Here is a 19,729-nt window from a genome sequence, read left to right on the forward strand (position 1 = left end):
AAGCTCCGTGGAACGACGACGAATGACTGCTATGGCGTCTAATGACCGGGAAACAGAGCCCCTCCTTTTTACAAATCCAAAGCACTCTGGTATGTCATCGCTATCATCTGTTCAAATGCAATATTTCCTGCTCCTTACATCGTCATCATGATAGCCAACAACTTAGGAAGAACAGCCTTTACAGTTGCCGGTTTCATTTTCACGCTGAATTTTCTCGTCAATTCGGTGTTCTACTGTTTCTGGGTCAAGACGCTCACGCGTTCGCTTACGGACGTTTTGTGCTGCCGGAAACTGCGCGATGTGTCTGTGAGGAACTGATCAGTGATCACGCAAAGACCCTTACGTATCCTTTAGACTCCACGTGAATCGTTCGTTTTGATGTGTCGACTATTGTCCGTGATATGTATTGGTACTCAATATACATGTACATGTGCACGTCACTGAAAGAGTAAGACTCAGTAGTACTCCATGATACAGAAACCAGCACAGAAGGAGTCTTAGAGGGAACAAACCCTAGGTTATGTTACATGCGTCTGAGCACGCACGGTACTTGATTGGCCGTCCTAGGCTATTAGTACAGTGAAGAGTATACGTTCACCTGTAGATACCACCTGCAGCTAAAATTATTGGCCGCAAGGCGCAGCGACTGGCTAATTATCTAAATGAGGGTACGACGTAATCATAACTGAAGGTAGCCCACTCCTGTCGGTGAGACGTAAGCTGCCAACGTCAAAGGTAACATGAGTGGATCGGGTCTCGAAGAAATCGCTTCAACTCAAAATCACACCAACACGACAGAAGTCGCCCTGATGAGAAGCTGGCCATTGTGAATATTATAGCCAAGCGATCTCATTCGGCCTGACCTGCATTCAGTTTCTTCTCTGTGCAATCGTTTCGGTAGCAATCGTTCGCGTGCGCGCTTTGCGCGCGGGCCAAAATGTTTACATTGTCAACCTACTGCTTTCCGATCTCCTTCGCGTCATTATCGGAGTGTGGCTATTCATCAACCAGATGAATACGTACGACTACGGTAGCCAAGGTGCAAAGAATTCTTGCGTCTACTTTCTCTTCTTCTCCTACACGCATCTATTCTGGTCTACGTGGGGAACGGTTCTCCTATAGCACGACGTCGCTATTTGACCATCCGCAATCCTCTCGCACATGGTGTAACGACTCGAAAGGCGGCAATCGCATCTGCCCTCACGTGTGCGATAGGAATCGTCGTTGCCGTGCCGCCTCTCTTCACCTGGGCCAAGTACACGCTCATATACTCTGTAAAAGACGGCTATTACGACGAAGTGTGCGTCGTCGACTTTTCCGATCCAATCAACTATATCTCGCTCTTGTTATTCCGTTTCGCCGTCTCCTTTTGGCTGCCCTCCGCAATCATCATTTATTATCTCGCGGCAACGCTAGCTGAAGTTAGTCATTCAAAGCGCAATTGAACGAAGGCGACTGACCGCTCCCCTGGGATCCAATGGAACGACGGGGGGATCCAATGGAACGACGGGAGGATCAAGTCTCGGAGCAAGTTACTCCTCTTTACAAATCCAAAGCCTTCTGGTATGTCATCGCTCTCGTCGCCTCGAACGCACTTCTCCCTCAACCCTTCATTCTCGCGTACACACTTCAGAGCTTTACCGACTAGAAAACTATCTCTTCCAGGCTTTCGTCGAGCTATTTACGTCAAACTTCCTCATCAATACGGTGCTGTACCTTTTAGACGCTTGCGCGTTCGCTTTGGGACGTTCTGCGATGCCGCAAACCGCGTACTATATCAGTGAGAAACTGACTGAGGCGGATTGAGGCACTGTTTTAGATACCGTGGTGGCGTTATACTGTGGATTGCATATATGTGAGACAGTTAGTGTCGGTCACATGGCAGTAAAAATTGCTCTAGCCAGGCGCTCGATCTTTCCGTCGATGCCTGCGATCTGTTGAACATTCAGGGAAAGTAGGACATGACGACGGTACTGTACTCAGTAACGAAAGCAAGTGAGCTGCGGTCCGCATGGGGCGCCAGGATGACTTGATCAGCCGCGCTCACGTTGCCTCTCACATCGCATTGAGTGGCATCTTAGGAAAAAAAAGAACGGCCAATGTGACTACGTCATAAAAAGGAGCACACTGTCTATAAGGGACCCCTTCGTCTGGAGAAGGGACTTCAGACGTGTGAGCCGTTTGTGAGCTGCCCAATGACTCCCCAGCCGAACAACGACTATAAGGCAAGCACTAGAGAATGCAAGGTCTCCGCTACAATAGGGCTCGTTTGTGACAAAACGTAGCAGATGTACCCATAGGGTAGGATTAGAGTACATATAAACATTGTATCGTGAGTGTCTTTTACCTCAGAACCTTCTTCTTCTAGAAGTACGTCAAGTAGAATTCACTTCAGATGACATCCGATCGCAGTTATTGTAGAAAAGGGGCCCCAGTTCCCATATCAATACGAGAGCTTCAGAGACGTCATAGAAACGCGTGGATAGTGCCACAACACGTTTCCTCTCAAGGACGGTTCGAGGAAAAATGCCCCGCGCCGTTTTCTGGTCGTCCTGCCGAACTTTCGTCGAGCTGTCGATAAGAGAACAACACAGACGTGTGTCGCTTTCTTCCGCTGAACGGAAACGCGAACAAAAGGCCTACGAATTCGCTAGTGTTATGGCAGAAGCCCGTACATACGGGTTTCGCGAAATATATAGACTCTACAGACTCTACTGCGAAGCAGTTAGTCTGATGGTCTGAAGCAGTTATCATTCTCGGCCTTTCAGCAATGTCCCGTTTTGCACATCTTGTCACTTTGCTTGTCATTTCTGTTGCTGCTTCTAAGAAACGCTATTTGAAAAGCGGCAATCAGAAAGGTCATATAGCATATGGGTGCACAGCACGTATATATGACTTTTTCAAATTACTGCTTTTAGTTGTCGATTTTGTTGAAGTCGATATAACAGCCCCAAATCAAACGGTTTGGGTGTCTCCTAATGCCACTGTAGTACTAAACTACAAATACGGAAAAACCGATCTGATTACTTTCTGCTACTGGAAAATAAATAACAAGAACATTCATTTGAGTAAACACTTGGCCCTACTCAAATGTGCTAATTCAACTACTACTCTAAGAATCGGTCCAATTATACTTCGCGAACTCAACAACTCAATATTCCAGTCAATAGTTCACCTACCTAAGCAGCCTTCAGGGCAACGAGTCGCGAAAAGCAGCTTGGCTATCCTCCTCGTTCAATGTATTGTACTGTAGACTGCGCAATAATCAGTGTACTCGCTTTCAGTTTCTTTTTTCTATCTAGATCCCATCCGGGTTGCAGTTTCACAAACGTTCGACGTCGCTGCAGGCCTGGCTTACTTTAGAGCCTCCCTTCTCTCAGGCAGTCTGCCTGTCAAACTCACTCTGGCTCAAACCAGGAATTCCGGCATGACGACAATAATGAATTTAGCCAAACGCGGCGAGGGAACGAGTTGGCCTGTCTCAAAAGGAACAACTTCGTTCTCTCTAACAGGAAAAAATAATGTTTCTGACGAGGAAATCAAGTGGGAAATCGAAAACGGTATTGCGGCTACGTAATAGAGTTGCTAAGAATAAATCGTCCTTTCTGTTTCTAAATCAAAGATCAAGTCAATAGGACTTGGTTTGTTCGATTTTTCATCCCTACAAACGTCACGGTAACGCATCCGGCAGTCGCATGGCCAAGTTCGAGTTACATGCTGTACAACTGTGACGCTCCGAGTCGCCTAGAGTTTCACATTAAAACCAAGCGTGATTCAGAGCACAGCAATTTTGGCTTCCACGTGCAGGGAATCGATCCCCAAGTCGACTCTGTCGTCGTTCCAAATTGGACTCCAAAGCAGCCGGATGTTGAAGCTACAGCGACAAATGCACGACACGTACGCAGTACCAGCGAGACGCCGAAATACGTCGTGCCTACTTCATCTGCTCCAACTCGCGTGATAATTTTCGGAGAAATGACGTCAAGCAAAGCACCTGTGGTACTTGCCACAGTCTTGGGCTGCTCCACGCTAATTTTTATTGCCACTACGGCTATAGCCTTGCGTTTGGCCTACAGGTCACATCATTTGCGGCAAACAAATGTCCAATTGGAACAAAATCATAGAGCACTGCGCTCAGAAGACAACGCGTTTCGCATGACTAAAAATCCAGTGTATGCAATGACGACAGAAAACTTGCAAGACACTCCTGTTGAATCCTTGCAAGACACTCCTGTTGAATCCTAGGCAGTCTCTTATGCATGTGAGAAATAGCGTTTAGACCACAAACTTGAAGGACGCTCTTACAGTCTGTAGTTAGAGTAATGATGATCAATAAAGAGCACATAGCGTTTATTTCTACTCAAACCACTGCTTGTAAGTCGCGCTTCCTCGACGACAAACCAGTACCACAATTACCAGTGAATTAGGCTAAATGAGTACCATAGATATCCACTTATATCACCACGGTGCCAGAGACAGGTCGTAAAAGGACAATTTATCCTGCTCTCTTTTTGCTTATCACATGATTCAGAATTTACTTCATTGCGTGATGCATACAACATTACAAACAGCGTTCGACAACGCAGGTTCCAACACATAACTCACACCAGAATAAGCATTTGCAAACTATTAGCCTATTAATATGTTTAATAAGCAGCTACAGAGCAAGAATAGAAGAAAAACATAAGAGCCTGCGCCAATAACCGCCAAAGGAATAAGAAAAACCTCCCAGCCAATCACTTTTGCTGGAAATGACGGCGAAGTGGCCGGAGGAGACGACGGCGATTTTGACGGCAAATTCATCGTAGGAGATGAAAAAATAACTGGAGAAGACGATGACGGCGAAATGGTCATAGAACTCATAGAAGACGAAATGGGCGGAAAAGATGACGGCAGAATGGCTGTAGGACTCACAAGAGATAACAGCGAAATGACCCAAGGAGAATAGGCTAAAAAGAGTAAAACCAAGTACAAGGCAATATCGTACGTCATCCCAGTACCAGGGATACTAGACATACTAACCAGTTTTGAAACAGTTCTCACCACCTTGATGAAAACTTTTAGTTAGTTAATATCAATAGTCATTGCAGCAAGCTAACCTTTGCAGTAAACGATCAGGAAACTCGTTTCAATTTCAGACGATTCAACAAAATTTACCGTTGCAAGTTTAAGTGCGTCGCCATTTTGCAGCTGTTCTACAGGCACATCACATGTCATGAAGCATGCGTCTGTCTTGCTTGTCTTGATGCACTCTCTGAACCATCTATTGTGACCGTCTTTAAAGACGTTGACAGTGCCTAAATCTCTGCAATCCAATAAATAGGATGCATTGAGATGAAGGACACTCCCACATTCGATGACGACACTGCGGTTTGCAGCGTTTGGGCCTATACAGAGACCATAGACACGCAAAACAGGAACAGATTCCTCGCCATACCAAAATCTAACATAATTGGGCGGCCATCAGTACACAGATGACGATCGTTTGGCGTGGTCGGACTCGGCGTGACGTGGGTCGTGGGAGCGCTCAGACTGAGAGCCCTTTGAGCGTGGTATCCAAAGAGTAGGAGTACTCCGTATAAAAAACAAACGATAAGTTTTCGTTTCACTATCAGTTCCCACATTGAGATTTTCGATGCGTTCGATCGACTTCTTCTGAAAGAACGTATGCGCATGTGCGCTGGCTGAATGCCAGACATGATGCAATGAAGGAAACGCTTGATACGAGCTAAAATGCAGTCACTTCAAGATGGAGAAAACCAATTGAGCACATCCCCACTCCGTGTTTTTATAGTGCTTCTATCAACAGTGCTCTATATCCATGGGAAGACTTGCGTAGTTTCCTCAGCGGAAATGATCAAATGTTAGGGAGAGTGATTCCAAAAGCCAACGCTAAAAGTCGTTTGCGGGGGTGGAGCTGTCGAGTATTTTTTCCACGTGACATTCCACGGTTTACGCTCATAATAAAGTCCCAAAAAAAGACTGATCAATGCCACTTTTCGTTTGATGCGAAATTGTGACGGTTTTCACTCCAGCGTCAAGCGTGGGAGAGCGATGAACGAAACTACCAAAATGGGGCCCCTGTCACGATATTATCAGAAAGCGGCTGCGACACCGAAATGCAAAGTTTGCATGCCCCAGTGGCGCTAAATGAGATGCCCGCCATACGGAAATCGTCTAAGCTCTCTTCTCCCACTCCATATGCAAATTCTGAGTCCGTTTCCCACCAGTTCTTAGGTTTCTGAAAACGACATTCCACAGTAGCCAGGCTAAGGCGAAAAGCCTGCTCAAACGAAAGTAATTCGATAAAGGGGCGTACGAGGTATCGAACTGAGATCCCGTAGGCTAACGGAAAGCCGAGCAGCAATGGTCACTGTACAGCTCATGAACGATCCCTAACGTCAAAATCGCACGCCTTTTCCCTAAATTCAAAGCAGGACCGGCAGAGCCATTGCACTTTCACAAGAATGATACTAGTATCGACAATCGACAGCGACTGCGCATAACAGAAAGAAGTCTGAGACCCCGTCAGACAACTGATATGGGATTTTGCAATAGTCTACTGTGGATCGCTATCAATGCTTACCCCACCGAGACCTCCACAGTACCCTGATCTCGATTGGCATGTGGCACTTTCCATTACTATACCGGGTAGGTCACTGGTTGTCCATTGCTTCTACATATATTGCATGTGGTATTAATTAATTAAGGCAATTCAAGATAACATCTTCTTTAGTTAGTTGATAGTTGATACTGCATCCAATAGCTCACAGCAAGCTGTCTCTGACAGCATTTCCAGATTGGTCAGCTGCTGCTGTTCATTTGGAGACAGGTCGACCCCTGCTGCGGCGGCGGCGGCCGCCACCAGCGGTGTACCGGACGCCAAGTGGAGTGACTCAAAACGTACAGTCTGAAGTCGATGAAATCCATCCGCATTTTCAACGTATCGAAAGCGCGTATGTCCCGGTGGAAGTTTGAAATCGTGCACGTTGACGAGATGCGTGCTCAGTGTCCCACCGTGGCAGAAGATGCGTTCGCACATGTGACACTGATAGAGAGGTACGTTCTCAGGACCCGTCTATAGAGCAAAAAGCACTTGAATCAAGGCTAAGCGCTAGAATGACGTACTTGGTGCTGGAGGCGAAAGTGGGCGCGAAACGTGGGCGCACAGCGGAACGTTTGAGAGCACTGGGGACACTTGTACGGATCCAGAAGACTGTGCGTGTCCTTGTGACGTTTCAGGTCACTTGCAGTCTTAGAGCTGGGAAGGGAGAAGAAAATCAATAATTCTTCAGTCGGTCAGTGTATTGGGTAAAGAGAGGCATCTTACCTGAAATTGCATATGTCGCAAGAGTAGGGACGTTTCTCCGAGTGCCGATGAGCGACGTGACGCCGAAGCGCGGACGTCGTCGGACACGTCATGGGACAGAGATGACACTTGTAGCGACTCACTAACAATCCAGACATAAGAGAAAAATCTGCACAAATCCAGGAGGCTCACTACCGTGTTGATTCATGTGATCGCGAAGAAGTCTTTCCGACGGAAGACGTTTGAGACAGTGAGAACATTGATAGCAGGCTTCTATAACAAAGCCATCATCAATAGAGAAAAATCAACAGAGAGATGCACGAGTCTCGCCATCTATAGACGCTTGACGAATGTAGTGATCTCTCAGTTTCGTCTTGCACGAAAAGAGAGCGCCACACGTCGGACAGGCGACCGCTTTCTTATGCGTGTGAACCGTACAATGACCCTTCAGCTTGTGCTTGTCCTTAGCAACAGAATTGCAATCTAAAAAAAAAGAATCAATTAAAATTAAATTATTTTAATTATTTATTTATTTCAGAATCAATTAATCAATTAACGAAATACAATTTTCATTTTATTTATTTATTTATTTATTTATTTACCTTTCCAGAGACATTTGAGTATGGATTTTCCATCTTCCGTTTGATCGCGTGGCGCCTTCAATCCGTGCTCCTCCACGTGACTATAAAACGAGTTGGGACAGTAGAACTGTTCGCCGCAGTCCCTCCAATCACAGACGAGAACTTCGCCGATCGGCGGAACGAGATTTCGCGTTTCGTCGCCGTAACTGCAAACGGTGAGATTCTCTTTCGCCTGAACGCGACGTCCTTCTTCCTTGATGTAGGCGTGATACGGATGGAAGGAGACGTGGAGAAGGAGCTGGAGTGGCGAGTCGGTTTCGTACGGGCAGTCTTTCCACAGGCATCCCATCGTCTCTCCCGGATAGGCGTGGAGGGATTCGTCGCTTGGCGGCGGCCAATTCGAGTAGAGGTGACGCGAGTGCTCGCGAACGTGCGCGCAGAGAGCGTCGCGCGTGTCGCACTTCGTCGTGCAGTCGTCCCACTCGCAGGCGAGTGACATCTTTTTGCGCCCTTCCAGCTGTCAGTCCGGGAACGCTTGGCGCGCACGCGTGTTTAGGCCGACGACGAAAATGGCCGAGAAAGCGCTCGTAAGAGCGCTCAATTTTGAAGTATTCGGAAAGGTTCAAGGTAAATCTTGAAAAGCTATTTGTCTAAAGTAAGGTTTTCGCCCTAGGCGTGTTCTTTCGTAAGGTAGGATCGACCGTTCGTCTTTTCCGTCACGTAACGCCTCTATTTTCTCATTTAGAACACGCAAGAAACGGCTAGGAAACTTGGCTTAGTGGGCTGGGTGCGGAATACGGAGAAGGGAACCGTTGTTGGAGTGATACAGGGACCAAATGAAAAACTCCAGAAAATGTAATCTTTTTTCGTCACATATATCAAATTCTACAGATAGTCTTTTAATTAAGGAAATCTTGGCTAAAGGAAGTCGGAAGCCCGCGTTCGAAAATCGAAAGATGCGAATTTAGCGAAAGTGACGTCACTACGGATAGAGACGACTTTAGCATTATAGGAAGGGGCGGAAATTTGAAAGTTTACGAAAAGGGACGCGGCACTCTTAAGACTAAATGCAAATAACCTAATTAATTATTTATGATATATCGATATACGATTTTACCTATTAGCAGCATTGCTAAATAAATATTGTCTGGTGAAACGTGCTCAGGCTATTATAACGAAAATGTCACTTCTGATCCCACTGTCCATGAGATACATGAGGTGCTGCAGAAAAAAGTGAGCACCCAACATCACATTTCTTATAAGTCATATGATGAGAAACTCTCTTTTTTTCGGCACGGAGGCGCTTCAGTACCATCTGGTGCCGCTCGCTCAAATTTTATGCAAATCTAACAATCTAATTAGCTGAACGAGATGCCTAAATACTTCTAAAATAGCTGGCTTAGATTTCTAGAAATCGAATCCTCGCAACTATCTATTCTCGACTTGCCAAGACGCCGAAACGATCCTCGCGTCCAATCGATTCAGACCGAACCAACTAATTTGATTACCAATAACACCAGGTGTACCTGCAATTGTTCAATATAACGTTACAAGTAATAAGACCCTAGCGTAAGAATTCCTTCTTACCGCAAGAATTGGATACTGCTGGTTGAGTTGGGCCAGTTTCAGCACTTCCTTTCTGAACTTGCGGTTCTCCTTGCTGCTCGAGTCTTCTGTTAACAAAAATTAATGTGCATCAAGCCCATAATATGATACACTAATACCTTTATCAGTGTCAGCAGCTGTTCCAAAGAGTGAATTCTTGCCAAGTTCACTCAGATAGCAGATAAACGCCGTCGCTGAACCACAGCAATACTTCTGGTAGGACTTGTCGGGAACCTTCGTATCTTTTGATGCGTAATCTGACACGCCCTTGACGAAAATCTTCTTACTCCCCCCGAGATACCTTTCACAGCCGGAATAGAACCCATATCCCTCCATATCGTAACCGGTTAGCTTTCGTCCTATTCTCTCCGCCATAGCATCCCAATCGGCGTCCTCTTGCAAGCTGTCACCGGTGAGAAAGATATTGGTGTTGACGGCTTGGGCTTGGTTCTCTCTCAATGGAATGGGGGGATTGATTTTTATATAATCCTCTGGTATATATTTTATCCACGGAGCATCGCTTCCTTTGACAAGACTTCGCAACGTCTCGTCAATGAGCAGGGGAGACGTTTCCGGGACGGCCTTCTTGCCGCCTTCGTACTCCTTCCCGGAGTCTAACGTGATTTGACACGGAACTACAATTGTAAGAGATCGCCGAGTTGCACGAAATTCGGATTTCCCGCGCAAACGCCAACCATGGCGACGACGGACGGCTTGAGCGGCGTGCTTGCGAGTCGTTCCATGAAGCTCGCCGCTTCGTCGCGTCTCATGGCGTCGGCGGGACGAGGGCCATTTCGAGCGGACGTCCGTCGGCGTAGAAGTCTTTCCACGTCGTCGAGAAGATCATGGTGGCGAGCTCTTTTGTACCCGTCCGGAGGCATTCGAACGGGCCGGGCCCGAGAGCGAGCCCGTCACTTTTCGCAGGACTTCTTGGGCGCTTTCGAGCTCCGTTTTCGTCGTCGTGACGATGCAGAGATCGACTTTGTTGCTGAATAATGATGGCATTCTTTTGAGAGCGCCATAGATTGCGAAGAGACGAGGACGAAGAACACCAGAACTTGCAGCGAACACTCTATGCTTATTGCGCGTGCGTGAGAAATTCCTATACAGACAATTTTCCCAGAGACTAATTAATTAAGATACTCTCTGGTGAGAGTCTCTGGTTTTCCTGTGAATTTTAATTAATTAAATACAAAAGTTGCAGTAAACATCAACAGCAACGCGGGGTCAAACAATAAACAGCTCAGTGCTCAAAAATATCACATACTGTAGAATTCAAACCTTCTTTTCTCAACGCATCACACAGTGCTCTAACAGTGGCAAATGAATCGTTCTTTTCAATCCACGTTTTTAGCATATGATAAGCCTTCCTTCTAACCTCGGAATAAGTAATGTCTAGCTCCCTAATAGAAGAGTCATCAATATTCAACCTTTTAGCAACAATACTCCAATTTCCGACGATACGCTTTGAGAGCTCGGTCAGTTCATCATCTGTAGGCTGTCTAAGTAAAGGTACGTCGAGCCTGGCCAATTGAGACGGCTGATTAACGTCTATTGCCAAATCGAGATCATTTCTTTTAGAAGTAGAGATTGGATCATTTTCTGTAAAAAACAAAAAGCGCATGATACCTTTTACAATTAGTTTTAACAACCCGAGAATGCTGAATCCTTGCTGCATCCATCTTGTTTCCCTTATATCAGTGTAGATGCATTCAGCAGTAATTATCAGTAAGTCTTTGCGACTGGTTTCTGAACGTTTATCTTCAAAACGTCGATCGTAAGTAAGAGTACACATGGACTCGCTCCCAATGAAGCTCATCAAATCATCTTTTGAGAATGTGATGGGCCTTTCGTTCAATTCGTTGTACTGACTCGTAGTACGTTCGTTCTCTTTGGAAAAGGATATTTCAAGACTTGATTTACTGCTCGAAGTAGGATTCCAAAGAAAACTCCAACTACTTTTAAAAGTGTAGCCTTCGCGGAGTTGTTCAGAAATGATCTTCTCTCGCAATATCTCACAGCCGCAGCAAAGTGCTGCTCTGATAGAAAACCGCGTAGCATTCGTCTGCTTGTGGTACAATGACAGGTAACTTTTTGACAACTTGCAAGTACCTAACGTTAGTATTTGACAAAACCTCATGGCACTTATAGAAATTCCCTCATCTGTTAGTTTGACGACTATTCCTTTGAAAATCAATTTCCTCTGAGATGAATGAAGAACACCCATCAATGTAAATGATTCTTCTAAGCCTGAGTTGTAAAAAAGGCGAAGGCTAAAGTTGCAGCATTTGTGTCTAAGGTGTTTTAGAGGTTGGAAGATGGTGAGTTTTTCTCTAAAGAAGGTTTGATGAGGCAAAACTTCAATACCTTCTAAAAACGTAATTCTGTCTCCTGACAGAACAAATTCATTTGAGGAGACAAGAGAAGATATTTCAATTTCTTTTGTTGCAGATAAAGCTCCACGTGGAATATAAAGTGCTATATTTGATTTGGGCAATTGTAGATTGCCGCCTTTGTCATCAAACGTTTCTTTGGCTGTTTCCTTCTTCTCTAAAATTGATTTGGGTACCAGTAGATTGTCGCCTTTGTCACCAAACGTTTCTTTGGCTGTAATTTCTAGTTCAACCCTTTCAGAAATTTTGATCAGCTCTTCGCGGAGATCCACTTTCACGATCACTATAATAAAAAAAGTAGTAGTAGTAATAAGCAGAGCAGCATTTCTTACCCTCTACTGACTTGTCAATATCGTCAGCAATGTCAGAACTAGTAGAAGCCACAGCTCTGTGAAAGCCTCGCTCTGATAATTGCTTTGCTTTGTCACTATTGTCTTCATGACTTGAATGCAGATAAGGTTCCATGCTTCCGGGAGGCGCGATACTTGGATCAATCGCACGAGAAAGGTGACTGCTCAAAACGTTATTATACTTTCGGAAATATTTAGGTACAAGTCACTTTCGTTTAGCTACTCAGTAAATGTAAACGTAATGAAATGGGGGTTACGCCGCGCCTTCAAGTTAGGTGTCCTTTTGCCTCCCTAACTATTATGTCTCTCAAAATCTATCAGCTTGGGTTTCGTTTAGAGAGGACGCATCGGGCGCGAGAGTCAGTCAAGGATAGGGGACCCGGGTCTTAGAGAAATGATACCTGACTCCTCTTGTGCAAGTTGGCTGTTGAGAATGAAGAGAATCTGCTGAGAGACCTGAACAATGGTCGAAAGCCGTGCGTTTCTTAGAGCGTTTTGAAGCATGCGCAGTACTCGACGGTTAATGGGAGAAGGGGCGTGGCACCTCTATCTTGCTAAGGAAATGTTTGATCGTGGCGCGCTTAGGCAAAAGGCTTAGAGAGATACATGATAAGTCCGTTTGACAAAAAGCGCAGCTAGAAACAAAGTCGAAATTCGCGGTCAAAAGTACTATCACGTGACCTCTTTCACCTATATCTCGAAAACTAAATCTTTGAAATTTGACTGGCTGGCTTTACTATGCCGAAAAACATCGGTTTGTGGAATAATTGCAATATTTTTTACTTTTTATTTTTTATTTTACGATAACGCTCTACCCGCTCTCCAGTGGTCTTAGTTTAATATTTTTGTCAGCGTTCGTTTTCGAGACATCACTGCTCTAGGTCACGTGACGGTCATTTTAATAGCGACACCGTTTCTACTCCTCGGCGACGCTCGTTTCGTGTAAGGGCTTATGATGAACTACTCTACATCTCTGACCTAGCTCTGCTGCGTTCAAACATTTCTTAGCAAGATAGAGGTGCCACGCCTCTTCTCCCATTAATTAACCGTCGAGTACTGCGCATGCTTTCAAAAACCCCGCCTCCCTAAGACGCTCTTATACATGTATCTCTGCCGCAGACTTACCGTAACCTGATTAGATGGGGCGGCGACAACCTAATAAAAAAGCGTGGAGATTCCCACGCAAATTCCCACGCGCATCACCACTTAAAAGTTGGAATCTGGATTGTTTGGAATACAGTCTGCTTTTAGTAGCTTGTAATTACTGTACACCACAGCTTTCTAAATCTATACTTGATAATTGTTATTGATTATCATATGCAATGTACAATGTACCACAACCTGCAGTATATGGAGTTCAGCTTCACGTTGGCGGTCTTTGATCTGATCATTATAGAAATCCCTGCTTCTACTGAATCTATTAGATCTTCCTTTATACCTAATTACCAAAACAACAATTCATGCATTTCCAAATTGGTCAGCTGCTGCTGTTCGTTCGAAGACAGGTAGACCCCTGTTGCGGCTTCCGCCGCCGCCGCCAAGTGTAGTGACTCAAAGCGTACGGTCTGAAGTTGGTGGAATCCGTCCGCACTTTCAACGTATCGAAAGCGCGTATGCCCCGGTGGAAGCTTGAAATAGTGCACGTTGACGAGATGCGCGCTCAGTGTCCCACCGTGGCAGAAGATGCGCTCGCACATGTGACACTGATAGAGAGAGGTACGTTCTCGGGACCCGTCTATAGAGCAAAAGGCACTTGAATCAAGGCTAAGCGCTAGAATGACGTACTAGGTGCTGGAGGCGAAAGTGAGCGCGAAACGTGGGCGCACAGCGGAACGTTTGAGAGCACTGGGGACACTTGTACGGATCCAGAAGACTGTGCGTGTCCTTGTGACGTTTCAGGTCACTTGCAGTCTTAGAGCTGGGGAGGGAGAAGAAAATCAATAATTCTTCAGTCGGTCAGTGTATTGGGGAAAGAGAGGCATCTTACCTGAAATTGCATATGTCGCAGAGTGCCGATGAGCGACGTGACGCCGAAGCGCGGACGTCGTTGGACACGTCGTCGGACACGTCATCGGGCAGAGATGACACTTGTAGCGACTCACTAACAACAATCCAGACATAAGAGAAAATCTGCACAAATCCAGGAGGCTCACTACCGTGTTGATTCATGTGATCGCGAAGAAGTCTTTCCGACGGAAGACGTTTGAGACAGTGAGAACATTGATAGCAGGCTTCTATAACAAAATCATCATCGATAGAGAAAAAATCAACAGAGAGATGCACGCGTCTCGCCATCTATAGACGCTTGACGAATGTAGTGATCTCTCAGTTTCGTCTTGCACGAAAAGAGAGCACCGCACGTCGGGCCTGACCACTTTCTTATGCGTGTGAACCGTACAATGACCCTTCAGTTTGTGCTTGTCCTTAGCAACAGAATTGCAATCTAAAAAATCAGAATCAATTAAAATTAAATTATTTTAATTATTTATTTATTTCAGAATCAATTAATCAATTAACGAAATACAATTTTTATTTATTTATTTACCTTTGCAGAGACATTTGAGTATAGATTTTCCATCTTCCGTTTGATCGCGTGGCGCCTTCAATCCGTGCTCCTCCACGTGACTATAAAACGAGTTGGGACAGTAGAATTGTTCTCCGCAGTCCCTCCAATCACAGACGAGAACTTCGCCGATCGGCGGAACGAGATTTCGCGTTTCGTCGCCGTAACTGCAAACGGTGAGATTCTCTTTCGCCTGAACGCGACGTCCTTCTTCCTTGATGTAGGCGTGATACGGATGGAAGGAGACGTGGAGAAGGAGCTGGAGTGGCGAGTCGGTTTCGTACGGGCAGTCTTTCCACAGGCATCCCATCGTCTCTCCCGGATAGGCGTGGAGGGATTCGTCGCTTGGCGGCGGCCAATTCGGGTAGAGGTGACGCGAGTGCTCGCGAACGTGCGCGCAGAGAGCGTCGCGCGTGTCGCACTTCGTCGTGCAGTCGTCCCACTCGCAGGCGAGTGACATCTTTTTGCGCCCTTCCAGTTGTCAGTCCGGGAACGCTTGGCGCGCACGCGTGTTTAGGCCGACGACGAAAATGGCCGAGAAAACGCTCGTAAGAGCGCTCAATTTTGAAGTATTCGGAAAGGTTCAAAGTAAATCTTGAAAAGCTATTTGTCTAAAATAAGGTTTTCGCTCTAGGCGTGTTCTTTCGTAAGGTGGGATCGACCGTTCGTCTTTTTCGTCACGTAACGCCTCTATTCTCTCATTTAGAACACGCAAGAAACGGCTAGGAAACTTGGCTTAGTGGGCTGGGTGCGGAATACGAAGAAGGGCCTAGGGAACCCTAGGGAACTAGGGAACCGTCGTTGGAGTGGGACCCCGGACGAAAAACTCCAGAAAATGTAATTTTTTGCGTCACATATATCAAATTCTACAGATATTCTTTTACATAAGGAAATCTTGACTAAAGGAAGTCGGAAGCCCGCGTTCGAAAATCGAAAGATGCGAATTTAGCGAAAGTGACGTCACTACGGATAGAGACGATTTTAACATTATAGGAACAGGCGGACATTTGAAAGTTTATGAAAAGGGGTGCGGTAGTCATAAGACTAATAAATTCATATAACGTAACTAATTAATTACTTGTGAGCCAACCACCGCAGTTGTACGGGGTGGCAAGCGCAGTTTGCGAGCTCGTATAACGGCGGAGGGAGGCTGTCTCAAACCGTACGGGTGTACAGTCGCGTGTACGGGAGTACAGGTATAGTCTAACAGGAAATATGACCCCGTACACATGCAATACAGAGCAAATGTACAGTACGTCAGAAAAGCGCCTAATTAGGAAAACATTGCAATTATGTATTTATGTATCTGAGTAGGACTGAGCTGTAGGGGCTAAGGGCTGTGATGACTACGTGAATATGTGACAACAATCTAATTATCTAATTATCTTTAAGAGACCCAGAATGCTGCTAAAACAACTGACTTAAACGTTTGAAAAGGATGTTATTCGGAGCGAACCAACTAATTCGATGATATCACAAACCAATCATTTAGATGTTTTCAAATTTTAGTGGCCTAACCTCACCCGTATCATTCTCCGTCTCGGATTGCTCCATGCTCGCTTTAGAACACGCAAGAAACGGCTTAGTGGACGGAGTGCGGAATACAGAGAAGGGGCGAGGACTGAACGTAAAGCCCCATAAAATGTGATGTGAGAAATTGAAAGGTCTGTAGACTTGTTTATATTAAAGAAAGTTTGGCTAAATGAAGTCAAATAGTCTACGTTCGAAAGATGCGAATTCAGCGAAAGTGACATCACTTCGGATAGGGATACGCGTTTAATTAATGCAGTTTTGCCATCTCGTCATAAACTGCCTCATACGGTCATGCACACACTCACTTTGGAAAACCATCGTCTTGTATCTTGAAGACTTCACATGCTGCCGACTTCAAGCCTTCTTGGTCTAACGCAACGCACAGTTTTTCAACTGTTGCAGCCGGGTTCCTTTCCTTCCAAGCTTTTAGCATTTGATAAGCCTGCTCCCTTACATCGGACTGACCACTTTTTATTTGTTCAATAGAGTCGTCCGGTATCTGCAACGTTCTGCCAACAAACGCCCACTTTCCAAGGATCAATTTTGAAAGATTATTTAGGTCGGCATCGCTAGGTTGCCGGTGTAACGAAGACTGTAGATCGTCTACTACATTTATGTCGGTCATTGTAACACTCCCTATAGGTTGCGTTTGTGAAGTAGGCAGCCCAGATTGAGGCTTTGCCTCTAGTTTGATGTTAATAGGGGTGTTCTTTCTTTCAAAAGTAATCGCGCCATCAGAAAAGTTGAAAATTCGGCTTAAAATTGACCAGACTATTTCAAAGATACTGAAGGTTTTTTCTCTGTATATGCAATTAGCAGTAATACTCGGTGGTATTGTTTCTTCACTACTGGCTGGCCTATCATTAACCGTAAAATAGCAGTTGTAATTAAGAAAAGAAAAGTCATTTTTTTTCAGACCGCACAGTAGGTCGTCTTTGGAAAAAGTGATAGAGCTATCAGCGTCGGCATGAACGTCTTTTGGACAAGAAAAAACAATTTCAAGGTCAGATAGACTGCTACAAGGTTTCCAAGTGAAATTCCAACAGTCTTGGAAAGCGTATCCATTATCGTCTTTTTCAAATTTTATCTGTTCTCGGTTTGTCTTGCAATTGCAGCAAATGGTTGCTAAGATACAAAACTTATTTACTGAGTGCTGTCTGCAATACAATGACAGAGAATTTGACGCTGACTCGCACGAGCTTATTATGGATATTCGGCAAAACGACGTGGCATGTATTAAAATTCCATCATCTCTCAACTGAACTTCAATATTTTTAAAATTCAAAGAGTCTTGAGATAACTCAAGGATACCCATTTCTGTATTCGATTGATCCTCTTCCGAACCCGAGTTATAAAAGAGACGAAGCGTAGTCTTATAACACGTGTGTCTGAGGTGTTCTAAAGGTTGGAAGATTACAACTTTCTGGCTAAAGAAGGTTTGATGAGGTAAAACTTCAATTGCTTCTACAGACGTTAAGTTTCCATCCAATTTACTTGCGCAGAAGAAAGAAGATACTGTAATTTCTTTTTGTGAATGTAAAGCTCCACGTGGAACGGTAAGTTCTATTTGTGATTCAGGTAATTGTAGAACGCCGCCTTTGTAATCAAACGATTTTTTGCCTGAATCTCTCTTCTTCAATTCCACTTTCGTAGTTCCTACTACCAGGAACTGACTGGTTGAACTTGGTTCGTCAATACTGACGATTACACTATCAGTTTTCTTCAGGGACACTTAAATAAAAAGCAACAATAGTCGCAGAATTAACAATGCAAAATTTTCCCTTACCATTTCTTTCTTCTTCTTCTAACTGCAGGTGCGTCTCAACCTCACCAGCTTTATTTATTATGGTTGCTGCAGATACATATTTACTTCGGGGGCTGAAGTGCTCCATCTATGTACCACTCATGTCTTCTTGCATTGACTTGGAGTGTCTTAGATCTTTCGATTTGGAGTGTGTGCCTCCTACGTGTGTGCCTCCTACGTCTTCTTTCAAGTCGGGGTATGTGTCTCCTACGGCTTCTTTGGAGCCGACGCTTTTTGCGCGTTTCGAAATGCGTTTCTTCTGTTTAGATTCAATTTCTGCTACAAAGAAAGGTATCTTGCGCATTCAGAGTCTGAGGGATTCTAACCCATTTCAGTTTGTTTCCGGAAGGCGGGGCTTTGCAAGTGAGCAACTCTGACGTGACGACACCGTCTACTGCGAAAAGACGTCCTTCAGAAAATGTCCTTCGACCTTCAGCTATGCGAGAGGACCGCGACGGGACTGTATTGAAGAGAACAGAACGTTGAAACAAACAAGGACGTCAATAACTTGATTAGTTAATTGGGATGACGTCTCCAGCACTTAGCCTAAATTTAATCATGTCAGATTTCAGCTCAATTCTAGTCTGTCGGACCTTTAGCTTGAACCGGCGAAGTGACTTGCTACTGCTAAGGTTAGTTGGGAAGTCATGGGCAACTGAGCTGGAAGCCGGCCGTTTCAACTTCTGGTGTGCAAGTGTGCAATAAAGACTAAACATATAATTGATTTAACGTACACTGTAGCTTGATCTGATGGGGAGAGAGCATGCAGACCGTATCTAAAGATGGCGCAACCTAAAGCCAATCACAACTTGCAGCTGCTTCTAAGCCATACAGAAGGATTCTGCAATTCTGATTCGTCAGACTCCATGCACATAAGATATTTTTTCTCGCGCAGTTCCCACATGACGTTAGAGCGTCAAATGGCTCGCTCACAACGTCACTCAAAGTTAATACAGAATAATCAACAGAGATGCACATCGTGCCATCTTGATATAGACGCTTGACGAAAGCGAGAGATCACTTTCGTCTTTCATGAAAAGAGAGCGCCACACGTCGGACAGGCGACTGATTTCTTACGCGTATGAACGGTGCAGTCATAGATAGAAAATAGATCTCTATTTTCTATCTATGGTGCAGTGACCCTTCAGCTCGTGCTTGTCCTTAGCAAAAGAGTTCCAATCTAAACAATTACAATCAATTAAGCAATTACTTATTCATTTATTTATAGAGACATTTGAGTACACCGGTATGGATTTTCCGTCTTCCGTTTGATCGCGTGACGCCTTCAATCCGCGCTCCTTGTGAACTGCTCTCCGCAGTCCCTCTCCAATCATGACAGACGAGAACTTCGCCGATCGGCGGAACGATATTTCGCGTTTCGTCGCCGTAGCTGCAAACGGTGAGATTCGTTTTCGCCTGAACAGGCGTGGAGGGGATTCGTCGCTTGGCGGCGGCGCGAGTGCTCGCGAATGTGCGCGCAGAGAGCGTCGCGCGTGTCGCACTTCGTCGTGCAGTCGTCCCACTCGCAGGCGAGTGACATCCTTTTGCGCCCCCTTCCAGTTTGCAGTCCGGGAACGCTTGGCGCGCACGC

The 19,729-nt window shown here is 45.2% G+C and overlaps 7 protein-coding genes and 4 long non-coding RNA genes across 12 annotated transcripts; 3 read left to right on the forward strand and 8 right to left on the reverse strand.

Moving 5' to 3' along the window:
• Positions 1-973: 973 nt before the first annotated feature.
• LOC136187092 (uncharacterized) lies at positions 974-2,588 on the reverse strand. The gene is made up of 3 exons (XR_010669839.1): positions 2,348-2,588; positions 1,824-2,076; positions 974-1,772 (listed from the first exon to the last, which is right to left on the reverse strand). It is a non-coding gene; the product is annotated as an uncharacterized lncRNA (long non-coding RNA).
• Positions 2,589-2,755: 167 nt separating this feature from the next.
• On the forward strand, positions 2,756-4,354 carry LOC136188867 (uncharacterized). Its single transcript, XM_065976666.1, has 4 exons — positions 2,756-2,858; positions 2,919-3,239; positions 3,303-3,560; positions 3,623-4,354. Exons 1-4 carry the CDS (start codon positions 2,771-2,773, stop codon positions 4,243-4,245), a joined length of 1,290 nt encoding a protein of 429 aa, XP_065832738.1. The 5' UTR covers positions 2,756-2,770; the 3' UTR covers positions 4,246-4,354.
• Positions 3,505-6,274, reverse strand: LOC136188884 (uncharacterized). Its single transcript, XR_010670318.1, has 4 exons — positions 5,438-6,274; positions 5,100-5,387; positions 5,023-5,046; positions 3,505-4,949 (listed from the first exon to the last, which is right to left on the reverse strand). It is a non-coding gene; the product is annotated as an uncharacterized lncRNA (long non-coding RNA).
• A 386-nt stretch (positions 6,275-6,660) lies between these two features.
• Positions 6,661-8,412, reverse strand: LOC136188855 (histone H4 transcription factor-like). Its single transcript, XM_065976655.1, has 6 exons — positions 7,912-8,412; positions 7,640-7,792; positions 7,505-7,582; positions 7,331-7,451; positions 7,129-7,261; positions 6,661-7,078 (listed from the first exon to the last, which is right to left on the reverse strand). The coding sequence occupies exons 1-6, from the start codon at positions 8,387-8,389 to the stop codon at positions 6,737-6,739; spliced, it is 1,305 nt and encodes a 434-aa protein (XP_065832727.1). The 5' UTR covers positions 8,390-8,412; the 3' UTR covers positions 6,661-6,736.
• Positions 8,413-8,441: 29 nt separating this feature from the next.
• On the forward strand, positions 8,442-8,994 carry LOC136188875 (acylphosphatase-2-like). Its single transcript, XM_065976679.1, has 4 exons — positions 8,442-8,517; positions 8,564-8,580; positions 8,636-8,745; positions 8,799-8,994. Exons 1-4 carry the CDS (start codon positions 8,460-8,462, stop codon positions 8,965-8,967), a joined length of 354 nt encoding a protein of 117 aa, XP_065832751.1. The 5' UTR covers positions 8,442-8,459; the 3' UTR covers positions 8,968-8,994.
• A 294-nt stretch (positions 8,995-9,288) lies between these two features.
• Positions 9,289-9,773, reverse strand: LOC136196142 (uncharacterized). The gene is made up of 3 exons (XR_010672119.1): positions 9,615-9,773; positions 9,478-9,563; positions 9,289-9,416 (listed from the first exon to the last, which is right to left on the reverse strand). It is a non-coding gene; the product is annotated as an uncharacterized lncRNA (long non-coding RNA).
• An 892-nt stretch (positions 9,774-10,665) lies between these two features.
• LOC136188456 (uncharacterized) lies at positions 10,666-12,733 on the reverse strand. The gene is made up of 3 exons (XM_065976192.1): positions 12,640-12,733; positions 12,221-12,399; positions 10,666-12,171 (listed from the first exon to the last, which is right to left on the reverse strand). The coding sequence occupies exons 2-3, from the start codon at positions 12,351-12,353 to the stop codon at positions 10,739-10,741; spliced, it is 1,566 nt and encodes a 521-aa protein (XP_065832264.1). The 5' UTR covers positions 12,354-12,399; positions 12,640-12,733; the 3' UTR covers positions 10,666-10,738.
• A 947-nt stretch (positions 12,734-13,680) lies between these two features.
• LOC136199630 (histone H4 transcription factor-like) lies at positions 13,681-15,284 on the reverse strand. Its single transcript, XM_065989871.1, has 5 exons — positions 14,784-15,284; positions 14,395-14,681; positions 14,226-14,339; positions 14,136-14,156; positions 13,681-13,973 (listed from the first exon to the last, which is right to left on the reverse strand). The coding sequence occupies exons 2-5, from the start codon at positions 14,531-14,533 to the stop codon at positions 13,681-13,683; spliced, it is 567 nt and encodes a 188-aa protein (XP_065845943.1). The 5' UTR covers positions 14,534-14,681; positions 14,784-15,284.
• Positions 14,534-15,261, reverse strand: LOC136199645 (histone H4 transcription factor-like). Its single transcript, XM_065989895.1, has 3 exons — positions 14,784-15,261; positions 14,611-14,681; positions 14,534-14,542 (listed from the first exon to the last, which is right to left on the reverse strand). Exons 1-3 carry the CDS (start codon positions 15,259-15,261, stop codon positions 14,534-14,536), a joined length of 558 nt encoding a protein of 185 aa, XP_065845967.1.
• A 3-nt stretch (positions 15,285-15,287) lies between the features above and the next one.
• Positions 15,288-15,857, forward strand: LOC136185741 (uncharacterized). Its single transcript, XR_010669598.1, has 4 exons — positions 15,288-15,382; positions 15,436-15,452; positions 15,508-15,638; positions 15,691-15,857. It is a non-coding gene; the product is annotated as an uncharacterized lncRNA (long non-coding RNA).
• Positions 15,858-16,569: 712 nt separating this feature from the next.
• LOC136188439 (uncharacterized) lies at positions 16,570-19,673 on the reverse strand. Of its 2 annotated transcripts, none has more exons than XM_065976182.1 (8): positions 19,371-19,673; positions 19,216-19,318; positions 18,873-18,930; positions 18,732-18,821; positions 18,465-18,684; positions 18,235-18,414; positions 18,121-18,186; positions 16,570-18,065 (listed from the first exon to the last, which is right to left on the reverse strand). In XM_065976182.1, the coding sequence occupies exons 5-8, from the start codon at positions 18,466-18,468 to the stop codon at positions 16,636-16,638; spliced, it is 1,680 nt and encodes a 559-aa protein (XP_065832254.1). In that variant the 5' UTR covers positions 18,469-18,684; positions 18,732-18,821; positions 18,873-18,930; positions 19,216-19,318; positions 19,371-19,673; the 3' UTR covers positions 16,570-16,635. The 2 variants fall into 2 exon arrangements, with proteins under 2 accessions (XP_065832254.1, XP_065832249.1); XM_065976177.1 differs by having other exon boundaries at positions 18,235-18,417.
• Positions 19,674-19,729: the final 56 nt, after the last annotated feature.

The sequence above is a fragment of the Oscarella lobularis genome, chromosome 1 (assembly GCF_947507565.1).
Source record: "Oscarella lobularis chromosome 1, ooOscLobu1.1, whole genome shotgun sequence".
Taxonomy (NCBI): Eukaryota; Metazoa; Porifera; class Homoscleromorpha; order Homosclerophorida; family Oscarellidae; genus Oscarella; species Oscarella lobularis.

Excerpts from the sequence above, each read along its gene's own strand:
- LOC136188867 (XM_065976666.1), top strand. The coding sequence starts at position 2,771 with ATGTCCCGTTTTGCACATCTTGTCACTTTGCTTGTCATTTCTGTTGCT. Across the intron at positions 2,859-2,918 it reads GAAAAGCGGCAATCAGAAAG|TTGTCGATTTTGTTGAAGTC; the intron begins GTCATATAGCAT and ends TACTGCTTTTAG. Across the intron at positions 3,240-3,302 it reads GGCTATCCTCCTCGTTCAAT|ATCCCATCCGGGTTGCAGTT; the intron begins GTATTGTACTGT and ends TTTTCTATCTAG.
- LOC136188439 (XM_065976177.1), bottom strand. Across the intron at positions 18,187-18,234 it reads AATGCAAGAAGACATGAGTG|CAACCATAATAAATAAAGCT; the intron begins GTACATAGATGG and ends ATGTATCTGCAG. Across the intron at positions 18,066-18,120 it reads AGAAGAAGAAGAAAGAAATG|TGTCCCTGAAGAAAACTGAT; the intron begins GTAAGGGAAAAT and ends TTTTTATTTAAG.
- LOC136188855 (XM_065976655.1), bottom strand. The coding sequence starts at position 8,389 with ATGTCACTCGCCTGCGAGTGGGACGACTGCACGACGAAGTGCGACACG. Across the intron at positions 7,583-7,639 it reads TCGTCAAGCGTCTATAGATG|AAGCCTGCTATCAATGTTCT; the intron begins GCGAGACTCGTG and ends GCTTTGTTATAG. Across the intron at positions 7,452-7,504 it reads CGATCACATGAATCAACACG|TGAGTCGCTACAAGTGTCAT; the intron begins GTAGTGAGCCTC and ends CTGGATTGTTAG.
- LOC136199630 (XM_065989871.1), bottom strand. The coding sequence starts at position 14,533 with ATGGCGAGACGCGTGCATCTCTCTGTTGATTTTTTCTCTATCGATGAT. Across the intron at positions 14,157-14,225 it reads TGCGACATATGCAATTTCAG|CTCTAAGACTGCAAGTGACC; the intron begins GTAAGATGCCTC and ends CTCCCTCCCCAG. Across the intron at positions 13,974-14,135 it reads TCTAAGACTGCAAGTGACCT|ACGGGTCCCGAGAACGTACC; the intron begins GAAACGTCACAA and ends TTTGCTCTATAG.
- LOC136188875 (XM_065976679.1), top strand. The coding sequence starts at position 8,460 with ATGGCCGAGAAAGCGCTCGTAAGAGCGCTCAATTTTGAAGTATTCGGA. Across the intron at positions 8,746-8,798 it reads AATGAAAAACTCCAGAAAAT|GAAATCTTGGCTAAAGGAAG; the intron begins GTAATCTTTTTT and ends CTTTTAATTAAG.
- LOC136188456 (XM_065976192.1), bottom strand. The coding sequence starts at position 12,353 with ATGGAACCTTATCTGCATTCAAGTCATGAAGACAATAGTGACAAAGCA. Across the intron at positions 12,172-12,220 it reads TATTGACAAGTCAGTAGAGG|TGATCGTGAAAGTGGATCTC; the intron begins GTAAGAAATGCT and ends TTTTTATTATAG.
- LOC136199645 (XM_065989895.1), bottom strand. The coding sequence starts at position 15,261 with ATGTCACTCGCCTGCGAGTGGGACGACTGCACGACGAAGTGCGACACG. Across the intron at positions 14,682-14,783 it reads ACTCAAATGTCTCTGCAAAG|ATTGCAATTCTGTTGCTAAG; the intron begins GTAAATAAATAA and ends CTGATTTTTTAG.